General features: G+C 40.4%; 1 protein-coding gene across 1 annotated transcript in view; it reads right to left on the reverse strand.

Annotated features, from left to right (window-relative positions):
• RNF150 (ring finger protein 150) overlaps positions 1-14,831 on the reverse strand; it is a 119,689-nt gene that overhangs the window by 39,841 nt on the left and 65,017 nt on the right. Inside the window, exons 2-4 of the mRNA XM_042871570.1 lie at positions 12,142-12,392; positions 4,903-4,974; positions 4,411-4,493 (exon numbers count right to left, since the gene is read on the reverse strand). Coding sequence (XP_042727504.1) covers positions 4,411-4,493; positions 4,903-4,974; positions 12,142-12,392 — 406 coding nt within the window. The remainder of the gene's footprint in view (positions 1-4,410; positions 4,494-4,902; positions 4,975-12,141; positions 12,393-14,831) is intronic.

Here is a 14,831-nt window from a genome sequence, read left to right on the forward strand (position 1 = left end):
GCTCCATTAATTTTAGATTTAATATGTACAATAGAAGGATCTTGATTATTTGACAAAAATGGAATGCTACTGAAAATCATTTTTAAAGATTTGTACCACATTATACGATGTATGATTATACAATTTGAGAGTTTGTATTAGCTACAAGCAAACATTTTTGTGCGGAATTATAAAATCACAGAATCATGGAATGGCCTGGGTAGAAAAGGACCACAATGATCATCTGGTTTCAACCCCCTGCTGGGTGCAGGCTCACCAACCAGCAGACCAGGCTGCCCAGAGCCACATCCAGCCTGGCCTTGAATGCCTCCAGGGATGGGGCATCCACAGCCTCCTTGGGTGACCTGTTCCAGTGTGTCATGAAGTTACTGATTGATAAACATCCTGATGAGTTTACCATCTAAACCCAGATAAAATAAGAATCTGTACAAAATAAGATGAGGGTGTAACTATATTATTTCAGCCATCCTAAGCCATAAAATGATCAACTGCATTTCTGCCTGATTCAAATTTTAAAAAGGAGAAGGTAAAGGCATTACGGTTGAGTTCAGAATTAATGAGCCATACACAGAGGCAGTAAGAAAGATGTTTCAAACACAGGCTAGGAAAATGGCTTTGATAATTTAAGTCATAGCTGCAGAAAAGATGCTTTTTGTGTTCTGTTGTGTGCAACCACATCCATTGCAAAACTATGTTGGTTTGGATGGGTTGAGAAGATTCTGAGAAGGACTGTAATTGATTAGTTGAGAGAAAAGAAGGCGAGAGGAGAGATGTCATAAAAATCCTCATACAAGACAAAGGTTTCCATAAGCAGAAAAGAAACAAACTGTTTTTCACCTCTCCTAGGGATAAGAGACACAATGATGTGTTTAAATTGCAGCAAGCGAGATTCAGGTTACACAATAGGAAAAGCTTCATCACTCTCAGGGTGGCAAAGCACTGTAATAAATTACCGGGAGAGCCTGCAGAGTCCTCATCCTTGGAGGCTGCAGTGTGTTGGAAAAATAACTCCCAAGAACGACACGTGTGAGGCCAGTGCCCCAGCACCCTGGGGTGGGTGGCCTCCCGGGATCCCTCCTGCCCTGCTCTGTGCCTGCACAGGGCTGTGTACAGCTCACATCAACCAAAGCGAGGAAAAGTATCTCAAAAATCCCACAACACTGCATTGACTGCTATCTAATTAGCACTTGATTTATTTGTTAACTACAGATTATTTGTGTCTGAAATGCAATTCACGTTTTCTTTAAAGCTGCAACTTCAAACATACAACAGAAAAAAGATATTTATTTTGGGCTCAGCCCAAAAATTGTAATAATAACTTCATTACTGTAAAACTCTTGTAAAGCTTCCAACTTCCCAACTATTTAAAAAACCTTTTTTCCAGGCTAAAGAGGACTGTTCTCCTACCTTCCTGTTCCAGTTCCAACTTTCCAAAGCACATGCAAACAAACCTAGCAGTCACTTGGGTTGGGTTTTTTTTCCTGAATAAAAGCATAAGCTACAACAAAAAGAGCCAAAAGCAGAAAGGCACATTCCCAGAGACATGGATTGAGCATCCCTTGCTCAGCCCTACATCAGATGTCAGGCTGCAGCAGAGGACTGAGAAGGGCTTTGATGAGGGACTGAGCAGCACTGAGTACCTGGCAAGTAGGTTTCAGCTTTTGGGGATAAATATGAGCTACTGTTTGTTTATTCCTAAGGTAGAAGAAGCAAGGACAAAGGGACATGATGATAAGCATATCTGAGAAAATGGAATAAAAAAAGAAGTGCTGTAATGAAATGATTTTCACAGGAGGCTAATGAAAAGGGAGGGAAGGAGTGGAACAGTCTGTGAAAACACAGTTGTTCACTGGAGGTTCAGAGGAGGCGTGCGAGCTCTAACAGTATCTGTTGGTGACAGAAATGGAACAATCTGAAAAAGAGGTTATGAAGAAATAGAAAGTTCTCAGCAGAGACGAGGCTGAAAGAGCTGCCCTATCTCTCTGTTAAAGTGCAGGAAAGAAAAGTTTAGTGAGAGGCAGACAAAGGGAACAGCAGCATCAGTGATTTCTCCAAAGAACGGCAGAAGAGACGGGAGTTTTGAAGCTGAAGATGGAAGACAAGCAGAAGGAAGTAGGGCTGTGATAAGAGAAGTGACTCAGGGAACAGTGAACTTGCTTATATTTCATGTTGTGTCAGGGCCCTCACTGTGATGCTCACTACCACTTCAGTGTAAAACCAGCTGCAAGCCAACACTTTCTTCACTATCAAGAGTCAGTATATATTTATTTAACACACTGTAGAGTGAGGTTTATTAATACAGTCAGTTGTGGGAGTTGGCTTCTAAAGAAGAAAGAGAGGAAGAAGCACAAGTTAACAAGAATTCTCCTCCCAGCTCTCCAGCAGAAAGAGGACATTTGGGAAATCAGCCTCAAGTACTAGGAAATATCATTTCATACCTCATCCAATGAAATCCAATGGATTTCTGGTACCAATTTCTGAGCAGATTCAGGACTCAGAAACCTTAAAAGAAATACAAAGATATACAGCACTTCATCCTGAGCGTGTCTGCTAGCCACAGTTTTCCCAGTACAGCCTGCAGGACAAAGCAGCTGATCTCAGGGTGCATGTGGCTATGCAAGTAGAAAGTGTTTCATCTTGTGTAACTCCTGGATAGAAACATGAAGGTCAGCCAGCATGGTGTTGGCTTCTGTAAGACTTGGTGAAATGTCAGCCTCTTATTAAATGCCAGACTAATGCAGATACTGTACCAGAACTGAAGTGAAACCTCTGTTTAACTGAGGATGCTGAAGGAAGAAACCTTCAGTGTCTGTAGGCCTTCATCCAAGATATAAAAAAAAAAAAGTGCTCTCCTACTCACTTAACAGGGTCCGCTAAGTAGCTGCTTGAGAAAGATCTTTCAGTTTTTATAATTCAAAATCGCTTAGACTCAAAATGTGAGCATTTTACAAGACAGATCTGCTGCTGCTAACCTTTTAGCATGAGTCATTTTCTAGGCGACCTTTTAAGTCAGCCAAGAACTGAACATCACCTGTTAACTATGTGTTTCCTATTCACTCTGCTTGACTCAACACTGTGCATGATGAAGTCTGACTGGAATTGAATTATGAGGCAAGACACAAGTGAAAGCTAGAGCTTAGACATATTTTTTTGCGCTGTGTAACCACTTCTGAAAACTGCCTGTCCCTATTACGTTAAATTTCCAAACTTTATTATGCTTTACAAAAACAAGCTTGATGTCAAGCCAAGGTCCACATTTTTTTGCAGTTTCTCTTTTTTCTTTCCTATTTCTGCTTCATGAACTATTTGCAGAAAAAAGAAGAGTTCATATGCAGTTTGTCATTGTGGGGGATTTAGAGTAGGTCAAATTTATGATTAATCCATTGCTTTTTGTTTGCCATTTAGCGATGGCAGTAAACAGATTAATGAGTCACATGAATGAACACAAATGGACAGCTTGTTACATTCAAATATCTACTAGGGAAAAAACACAGCAGGAAAAGAAACAAATATTTCACTCTTTCAAGCCAGTAAACATGTCTTCAGCAGAAGAAACTCTAAAAAACTAGGCTCTGTACGTACCACATCTGAGATCACGGTTTCTAGGGAAATTAAATGCTTGATCCTCTTCTCCTAAGGAAACCACTGTTTATAGGAAATATCTTAAGAAAATGATTTCCTTTGAGGTATCTTTTGTTAGCTGACATCCCAAGGAAGACAATACAACGGTACAGAGAGGTGAAGACAGCTCTTTTCGCTGGCAAGAGGCCACACTCCTGCATCACATCACTGTGAGCATGCATACTTCGTTGGGCATGTTCACACAAAGGGATGAAAAGAGAAAGGAACAACCCTAAAAGCTCTTCTTGTCACCTCCATATCCCACATGTCTGGGAATACTTCCATGGAAGCAATAGACAACATCATTCTCTCAGCACTTGGTCCTGGCACAGGACAGCATAAGAATTGCTAACTTCTGTCTATGGGGGGCAGTTAGCCTGCTCTATTCATGGCTGCCACTCCTAGGCCTCACCTTCAAGTCAGAAACAGGTTCTTCTAAGAGAGTTATTCTGGACTAACGTCAAACCAGTGAGAAAAAATGGAGGAAACATCATAACCTTTGGTTTAAAACTCTACTGAAAACTTTTGTAATATACCCAGATCCGACAAAATTTCTGACTATCAAGCTAAATTCAGGTTTTTACCACCACTAATGTTATTTTCACTTCAAGTAAAGAATGAATCATTTCAGATAGCTTTACAGAATAAATTAGGAATAAATCAAAGCAATTAATTTTTCCATCTCTCCCTGGCTCTCAGGAAACCTCAGAGCGATACTCTGAGAACAGAGCATAACTTGTGAAACAGGCAGACAATCAGAGTTAAAAGCTCCTTCAACCTTCAACTTACCTGCAAGGTAAAATTCTGACAACATCGTTGGGTTTGTAGCCTTCAATACAAACAGCACAGTTATCAAAGTCTGCTTCAGTTTCCTACAGGAAAGAGAACATCATTTTCATTTTTGATTTTGTCAGCTAATCTCTTCAAAGAAGAGTCTACGTGACAAAATAAAACAGTCCCTGATGCATGCTGCATATTCAGTAATGCATTTCAAGAAAAGCAAGTCAGACTTTCAGACATACCCTGTTAGAAACTTTCCCTGGGAATCATGCAGATATAGGTAGCACGTTTGAACTTTCAGGATTTTCTGCATCTCCACATTACACCTCCTCCTTTCCCGACTCCATTCCTCCCATAAATTACCAGAATTCCTCCCCTACCTAGAGGACACATGTGAGCTTAATAAGCAATTGCCACTTGTGTTCTGCCTCTTCATCGTGGTGGTCGGAAGGAATACTCAGTGCAGTGATTCATTTGGTAATGAGCAATTGAAAAAATTACCTTATCACCTTTCCTGATTGTTCTGACTTGCAGCTTGCTGATTGCTTTCTTTGCAGCATCTCCAAGCCGGCGCTGTAATACAAAATGTGCTCTTAATCAAAGAGTAGCTCTTCATGAAGAATTCATTTTTCCTCCTTACATTTCTTAATAATCTCAAGTAACTGCATATGAAACCAGACAGTTCTGTATAAACGTGAACAGATGAGGTCAGTCATGATGTTATTCAGAATAAGTGCACAGTAGGTATTTTAGGCTTCTTGGTACCCCATGGCGGATGAAGCAAAGCTATGCTAATTCGGTTCCAGAGAGGACGGCACATGAGCCTCTTGTGATATTACACTATGGCAACTATACTATTTCAGTGAGTAGCAATGTACTTAACAAGTCTGCTGTTTTGGTATCCCACTTCTTTCCTCTCCTTTTTTTAATCACACTTACAAAAAGTACATTTTTAAATGAGGCCTGGGCTGGTAAGCTTAATGAATGCTGGACTTAAGATCCAGGAGGTCTTTATTCTTACTTTGTTCCACGATCAATTCAAGATACTCAGCAAAATTTAAGTATTGCAATTGAGGTGATAATTTTTTCATCAAGACGAACACAAATTATCTTCACTGTTTTTTTTTTCTTTTTTGTTTTTTCTACTTCATAGAAGTATAAAAATGAGACAAAAGCACCTGCAACTTCTTAAAGGTAAAACAATATATAGTCCGACAGAACATCATATTCATACCTAACAGTTTGTTTTTTCCTTTCCTTTCACTACAGTGACCATAAATTGCTTACCACGTGACATTTCTGTTCCCCCGTTTTTTCAAAACACTGTTACTGTGCTGGCTGGGCCAATGTTGCTCAAGATTAAAGCAACAGCTGATGCAAAACACTGTTCTCAAAAGCTGAAGATGGAGATGAGGCTGAGAATGATATGGGGCAGTTCCCACAATCGCAGCTCCGTGGAGCTACTTCTGCAGGCTTCTGAGCTTGTGCCTGCATCAGCACTCCCAGGGCTTGGCTGCTCACTGTGCTAACGCAACAAGGAGACTGGGCAACAGACTCACAGGCTGGAAAGGTCTCAGAGAGGTCATGAGCTCCCACCCCCTCTTCAAGGCTGGGTCAACTTCAAAGTCAGACCTACGTCCAGTCAAGTTTTGACTGTCTCCAGGAAGGGAGATTTCACAACCACTGTGGATAACTTGTTCCAGTGCTTCACCGCTCTCACAGATATTTCTTTTTTTTAAATCATTATCACAGAAGTAGGATTTCCCTCGCTGCAATTTGTGACGATTATCCTTGTCCCTTCTCTGTGCATCTCTGAGAATAATCTGACACTGCCTTCCCTCCAAGCATGCGCCGTGTCAACAGAGGCTGCAGGCAGAGCCCTCAGCCTCCTCCTCTCCCAGTTTACTAAATGAGATTGCCTCCACCTCTCCTCACTCGTTGCACCCCAGAACATACTGGCAACCCTCCTCTGGGCTCTCTTCAGTTTTTTCTTGCTTGTCTTGCACAGGATCACACAGCACACCTACTCCCACGACATCCTGTTAGTTTTATAACAGTGCGTTCCAAGTTGCTACCCATAAATGACTTCAACTCATCTTCTCGCCCCCTTTTCCCACCTAGTTTCCAGCCATGTGCAGTTAGTTAGGCGGGAGATTTAGGAGCTCTGGTGACTCAGAAGACATTCAACTTTCAGAGCCGGGAATACTGCCTGTGCTGGAATTCTGAGGGCACGTCAATGGGAAGGGTTTCCAGCTGGAGGGAAGAGAGCTTGAAGCCAAAAATGGGAGGAAGCTGAACGTTGCCTGTAAATTGAGACCTCATCACCACAGAGATATGATTAATAAATTATTACTTTGTTCTTTGGATTCAATTAAAACCACTATTTAATTTACAGGGTGAGTTTATTGGATTGGAAAGACATAGAACACGCGTAATCCTGAAAGCAGCGAGCAATTTCAGGCCTGCCTAAAGAGATGAAAACGATCTTGGCTATCATATAAGATTTACATATGTGCTTCCCAGCACAGCTAATTATTACATGTGAGGGAGTTCCTTCTAGTTACATATCTTTCCTGTGGTACATTTTTCTCACAGTCTCCCTTCAATAAACAGATGTGACAAGAGCTGGAAGCATTTCTTGCCAGCTATTTGTTTCTTCAATGTAAATCAAAGACAGACTGATAACACGGAGCGAGACAAGAGCCATTGCACCCTGCTCCAGGAACTGCTTGTGATTCCTTTTTATCATTATTACTTAAACTAATGAAATGTTTCAGCTCCTTTTTTTTTGCACATTCTTCAAGGGGACAGGACAAGATTAAAGACTCATGTACATCTTTGATCTGCTTGTTTTCGTGTTTGCTTTCTCTTGTCTATCTTAAATAGTCAAGTTCATGACTTAAACGCAAATAAGATTTAATTTCTGAAAGAACTTGGAGCAAAGTTGTACTTCTAAAGGATTCTTCTATTTGAACAAAAGGCATGCTATCACCAATCATTGTCCCTAGAAGATAAGAGGCATTACAATAGCTTAAGGGTTTAAAATGAAGCTTAGAGATTTATAATCATAAAACCCATTATCTCATTAGCAAGACTGCAACACTCGATACTGGACTGGAAGGAGTTAAGAGTATCAGATGCAGTGGTCTTGTGGAGATGATGCTACTATATAAAAAGGAAGGACAGTAGCATGGAAAGCATCACTCATCTGCTCCTGAGTAAGTAAATGACAGAAGACTGCTTCAAATACGATGCCTCTCTCCAGTGGCCCAAAACTCTCTCAAGAACTCACGACCACCTGCTTTCTTCCTCAGAGAATTGCCTGACCCTCCATACGCTGTCAGTTACACACTAAACTAGATTCTTCCCTGGATATTAATGCAGGACTTGCACGTCCCGGTAGAATAACTGCCTGCTTTGGCTTTTGCCATCCTGCAAAAATTATGGAGCTCACTTGGTTTCAAAATGATCTCCCGTAAAACTTCTTAACAAGAAGCAAACGGGAAGAAACAACATGGAAGAAATCCTGACAACAGATGTGGAACACAAATACCTCCTGTTTGCTGTCTTCCTATCCCATGGTTCACAGACAACAGAAAGGGATCTCTGACCTCAGGAAGAAACACTACTGGTGAAATATGAACTGTGTGACACACTGATGTGATATTTTACTTTTTAGAACCTGTGTCCTGGCTACTACAAGGCTAAGATGGCAAGTCACAGTTTGCAGAATGACCTCCAGGAATTCACTTGTCACGTCATTCCAAACTGCTTTCAATTAGCTCTGCCACCTGATGCTGGTAGATACAAACAATTCCCACAGTCTTTCATGGACATTGTCAGAAATCTCATTTTCAGGAGGGCCTCAGGAACAAGCTGCCGAGGAAACGAAACAGGTTGACTACACTTTTCTTTCACAACATGATTTGCTTGATATCAAAAGAACATCACAGTGAGCATATCTACTTCCTGACCATTTTTTTTAAATGGTAAAAGAGAAATAAAACTTGGGACTTTCATGCATATGAATATTACTACCTACCTTCTACCTTCACACGTATCACACAGTCAGCTGCACTAAAGACACTTTTAAAAGCTCAAAACGTTACAATCAAAATTGAAACGTAACCATGTTTTCTATGACTGTAGAAAGCATGATTGTATCTGTAGATGACACCTATCTGCAGAAGTATAACCCCATAATGAAAGGCTATTTTAGGCTCCACTGCAGAAATTCCCAACTAACTTTACATTTATATGAATGGGCCTCGGCACGCGATGGGAAGCCTTGCAGTCCTGGTTCCCCACTCAGCTAAATCAAGCACCTAACTGGTTCTCCCTTCTGGCACGTGAACCTGGATTTTGCAGAGAGGGTGAAGGAGAACGATGGCCGAATATAGATGTACGTGGTATACGCCCAGGTTTCATTCCACTAAGGAGTAAGAGGAGAAATCCAGGAAATTCTTCAGACTTCCTATCTGCCTGTATAATTTGCCAGAGCTGTTTTAAGTTAGTTCTTCTTGGAATTACTGACTGAACAGCAACTTCAGCTGTGTACAAGATGGGAAGCAGAGTCACTGCATACAAAAGAGCAAGGAGGCAGAGATGGTGATGAGTCTTGACAAAGAGATGCTCCCCATTTTGCAGGAAACCAAAACATAGTTACAGTCAGTTAGCTGAGAAGACGTTAAATGAAACGTGACCCAGGGATACACAAAGTAACCAATGAAAGATGTTCAGAAACCTTACTTTCCTATAATATAACTTTTTCTGCTGATGATGTATTACAGTTGGTGATACAGCTGGAAAGATTATCACAGTTAAAATGGGAAAAGAAACAAACAGGGAAGGAATGCTCACCAGTATCCAAAGAACTAGGTTCACAAGAAAGACTCCACAAAAGAGGAATCTCCAGAAAGAGAACCTTTCCCAATAGCAGTCAGCCCTTAAATGAGGTCTAGGAGAGGTGCAGCCAGGCTCCACCCCTTTCAGTCACACAGCTGAGTTGCTTTCACCTGCGCTCCCATGGCTGACCCAATCCTTTCCCCAGGTGATCCATCAGTGGTTGAAGCCATGACTCAATAGTTGCCATACATCATATTTTGCAGTTGGCTAACTTTTCCCCTTTACTTAGCACAGTATCCAAGCTACCAACTCAGAAGCTGGACTGCTGTTGGTAGCAGCCTCGCTGTCAGCCAGAGCTAAGAAGAGTATGCATAATGAAGTTAGCAAAGAGGTAAGTGCAAGTTCTCCTTCTCCTTCAACTAAGAAAATACTGGCCCTTTTAAACTTTTATTTTAATAATGGGGGTTCTAAAATCATGCAGATGTCAAAACAAATTCAACCTTCTTTTTTACTGTTTTTAAAACCAAAACCTAATTAACGAGTCACAGCTTTTTGCACTTGAGCAGTCAGTGTGTAGGAAACTGGGTAGGAAACTGATGGCACAACTTTCCTTAAATAAGCTTGCTGGCTCCCTCTTCATCTGAAGCTCTGTTTATACAAACATCTCAACCTTACCCTTTGGATAAACTTTAACTAACAAACAGAAGAAAGCTCCCTTCTTAATGCTGGCCAGCAATGAAGGCGCTTACAACAAATAAGCACAATACCTTCATACAGATAAACAAATGCAAGCTAGAATGGCAAAAGCTTTTAGGACAAATGACAGAAGAAACACATTCTAAACTATATCCCAAAAAGCGACAGAACACATTTCTCTTGAATATATCTGAATATCTAAGAACTTTGTGCTGCCATCTTCACGTTACAAGATAACATGCTCAAGTTTAAAAACAAACAAACAAAAACAACAAAACAAACAAACAAAAAAATTAGAGGAAGAAACCCTCATGAAAAAGGAAAGAGCAAATGAAGCTATTCTAACAGCTGCCTACATATCTGTACTCCATAACCAGGACTAAAAAAGTCACTAACAGAAATGGTTGAACATTACCCAGATGCATCACTGTTTCATAAGAAAAGACCAATTAGGAGATTAAAAGACAGGCAAAATTGAATGAAGAAAGTATGTAAAGAAATCCCAGTTCGTCCTGTAAGAATAATTACAGCTTTAGGGGAAGAAAAAAAAAGTAACAATTGCTTAGGAGGTCTGTTTTTTTTATTCTTTTCAAAAATAATAATAATAATAATAATAATAAAAATTAGTATTAATAACAAAGTTATCAAAACCTCTGCACAGGATAATTGTTTGTGCACACATTAGTCTCATTTAAACTCTGGAAGGAAAAGACTAGAAAGGAAAAACACTTGAACACATAGACTTGTACTTCCAAACTATGATGTATAACCTGAAGGGTGCTTCTTATTTTGCTGGGTTTCATGTTTATGTATATCTATTTACACTGCTAATCTGCCTGTATAATTACTTGATTGTAAGCACACTCAGGATATTCACATGCATAAATCAGGCACACATGTGCTTCAGCAGCCAAAGCATCTGAAAACTACCACAGCAGCTACAGCCACAGTGATTCTGCTGCCAGTGATGCTCACATTCCAGCTGGGATAGTCTCATCTTTACTATTCAGAATTTCATGATCTATATTTAAAAGTAAAATATATTCTTTCTGTCTGTAAATACAGAGCAGAGCTCTCTATCTCTGAGGATGCCTGAGTTTCAGTGGGAGTGGTGAGGGATCCCTATATGTGAAGTTTATATTTGAGTGCAGCACTACTTTATTCTACAAAACAATTGTAAACAATCCCAGTTTATTTTTTCAGCAGAGCAAGCAAAGCAGTCTTCCTCCTGCTGGAACAGGAGTTTATTAAGGGTCCAAAACCATCTCTGAATCACAGAGCATTATTTTTCCTGCAGTAAAACGGTCATCTCCTCAGATTTCAGCATTGATAACATTTCCTACTGCACCGTTAAAATGAAACGTACAAGTTTCATTTTCACAGTTCTGCTGATGCCAACATAAGTTGGATCCAGTCAAGAAAAGATGAAATTTATCATCAATATCACTACTAATAGTCGTTGCTGAGCTACTATAAAGATTATAAAAGGGTGCTTTATAAACCTGAGGACCTCAGGACCTATCACCCATTCCTACACAACGCTGCTGGCTTCTCTCCAGCTCTATAGGTTTTGTGTTTCTTTCCGGGAGCGGCTGGACAAAATGCCAAAACCAAAGGTTTAATAATATGGGTGGCTATCACTACACCACTTACATGCTCAGTGATCACTGTCAAATGAACTGGAATGTCTTTTCCTTTAAAGGCCCTTCTGAAGAAGCATGAAAATGAAAACACTTCTTTTTAATCTCCTCACATGTTGTGAAGCCTTATTTCTCATATGTACTTCCACATACCTCATTACATTTTAGTTACCATTTTGATCATAAGGGTATTTATTTGTATTAATTCCTCCATCCCTTGGCTATATGTAACAAACTAATCTTTTCACTAATACACATAATCATTCTTTCTGTCCGTTTCATGTGTGTTTTGCACAGAAAAAAAAATCCCACATCACACATACATTATATTCATTTGTTTTCCTTAATCCCATCTCTACTGACAGAATTCTTGACTTTCCCCATACACAGACATTTTTACATCCTCATTCTTTTCACTACTCATTATTAGATGTTGTGTTTGTTGTTTTTTCTGAACCACACATTTATTTTCCTCAAATTTTACTTCAAGCTTATTTAAAATTGAATCCCACGGAGATTATTTTTTTGGAAACCAAGACCCTTAGCACCACTAACTCACCTGATTCCTGTCCCTGGCATTTGCGTAGCGGAATCGCTGGATGTAATAGAAGACCAGCCATGCCAGCGAGATGATCATCAGCACAATGAAGGAGATGGAGACAAACACCACGGAGGTCCGGCTGACGTACTTCTGCAGGTTTCGTGTCCCAATAGTTATATACATCATCACAGTGATGTTCCTCTCCAGGAGGCTCACTATCTCTTTTCCTTTGGGTTCAGGAATCATTATTGCTACAACATCATCGAGGCCTGTCAAAGAGGAGAGAGAAAAGAAATTTTCATTGGAACAGCTGAATACAATGTGTGGTAAGGCAATAAAGCAAAAACAGTAACAAAAAGCTCCTCTTTCTCCTCCTGATTTTCATCAGGAGGTAAGCTGGGTGGATGCGGTGAAGTTTTCAACCAGAACCAGTTACACAGTTTGTTCCTATAAAGCTGATCTGTGAGATCAATAAAACACATTTCATGGTTTGACAAACACAGACATGCAATTCTGCTGAGGCTTATCCAGCGGACTAGTGCTGTAACCACCACAGCAAGAGAGATCTGTTGGAGCTAGTGTAATTCCCTCCAACACCCTATGCACTTATCATCGCCCATTTTGCACAGCCACAAAACCCCTCCAAGTTTGCTCTAATACCAGAGGTGCTTCCAGTCACTGATTCCCACAAGGCTGGAGGGTGAACACATCAAAGCGTTGTTCTTTTTGCTCCAGGCCAGGGATGGGAGAGAGCTGTGGGGACAACAGGATCTCCACACATAACTGCCCTATGCCACCAAGGCACTCTACAGCCTGAGCTCACCCAGGTGTTTAGAAGCCATACTCAGAGTCAGCAGCACCATTTCATTTCCTAAAAAATGTTACCGTAGGCCAGCTCAGCCCCTGACATAGTTTACAGCACACACTCCATAAGGGCATGCGTCAGCACACCCAATGTAGCAAAGGGGCTTCCATTGGGTAGCGTCTTCCTACTATCCTGTCAGCCCATCTGAAGCCACAGCTCTGTGAAATTGGGCCCTTTCATGACTCTGCATCATTTTTCCTTTATGCGCAGTGCTGGTTTTGTTTTATTTGTGTTACACGCTGCTGAAATTGTTTTACTTTCTTTTATATGCCCTCCGTACACAACAAATGAAAAAGTGAAATTGACTGGGATGAGGCGGCTTGTTAGATGCTCTTCTAGCTCTTTGGATAAGAAGAACTCCTTTATGGTTAATATTAGGCATATTTTTCTTTCCCTTCATTAAACAAGTGTACACAGCTGAGCTATATTTTGCAATGGTCAAATCCGGCATTATACTAAATAGCTAAGTACCAACAAGACGTACTTGAACACAGAAACACGCCAGATACAATAACATGTACACTGACCACGAACTGGAATTTAGAAAGGAAGGTACAAACTTGAAAGAAAGGGTTGAAGTCAGAGAGATGAAGAGGAGGTGAGTGCTTTGGCATTTCAGCTGAAATCCCAGGAGATTGGCCGGCATGCTGTAAACTCCATCGTTATCTGTATTTTGACTGTGGAAGGAAGGAAGACAAAAAGCCACCTACTGTGGGACATTCATAGATGCGGCAGAAGATTGCCTACCAAAGCAGCAACCTGCAACCTCACAAACAGCCACAGAGTACCCACAGCAAAAACAAAACAACAACAACAAAAAATTCCACAGTTGAAAAAACTGAAATTAATTTCATCAATTTCTCTCAAAAGCCACCGTTCTGACCTCCTCGCTTGTCCAAACAGCCATCTAACATCATCTGCGCTGTGATGTAGGATGTGGTGTGGAAGACGTTACTTGAAAGTCTATGCTAATGGGAGGAACAGATGCAAATATTTTCAGTAAGAAAATACAGGTAGCACCTTAACTGTTAAGATTATCCTTAACCTCAAATGTCTCTTAAAACATGCTTTAACATCTTTACTATGTCTACTTCATCTCAACAGAGCTCAGTGTGTTTCTGTAGAAATATATGTGATGGACAATGGAGCTCAGTGTGTTTCTGTAGAAATATATGTGATGGACAATGGCTATACCTGACACACTGCACATTAAGAATCATATTCAATTAATAATGGGATTAATATACCTATAATAACAAGGATTTCACGGTAACATCCTACCTTCTTTCTTTACTTGCAAAGACAGACAAAAATTCTGATCTCCTGGATAAATCTGACCTCATTCCCGCTCTTCAGCACCTGCCCTTGCTGATCAAACTACAGTGCAGCTTTCAGTCTTGGATTTGCTATGGAAGCATCATGAAGTGATGCTCCACTGATAAGAGTGGAACCACACAAATACCTTCTCTTCCTCGTCCTTCCATCTCATTGCTAGGATGATCTACTGCCACCTCTGGCCTACGGCCTTTCACTTTACAAAACAAAATACTAACTATATATTGCCATGGACATATGCTAAACAAAGCTGTGTTCAGAAATGCAAAGTCAGAAGACAGCTATTTGCAAGAGGCAGGCAGCTGCTTTTATTTGTTCAAACAATATATTCAAATTGTAAGCTATCTGGTTATTTTCTTGGAAAACACTACAGCTTGTAATGCAGCATTCTTGGAAAAAAAAAATCCAACAAAACATATCAGCAATAAATAATAAGCAGGAAGATTCTTTTTAGCACTTCATGAAGTTCATGATAATTTCTCCAAGGCCTTATAGAAAGGGCTATTTG

Source organism: Lagopus leucura, unplaced genomic scaffold, assembly GCF_019238085.1.
Source record: "Lagopus leucura isolate 7727_CA_CO unplaced genomic scaffold, USGS_WTPT01 Super-Scaffold_100004, whole genome shotgun sequence".
Classification (NCBI taxonomy): Eukaryota; Metazoa; Chordata; class Aves; order Galliformes; family Phasianidae; genus Lagopus; species Lagopus leucura.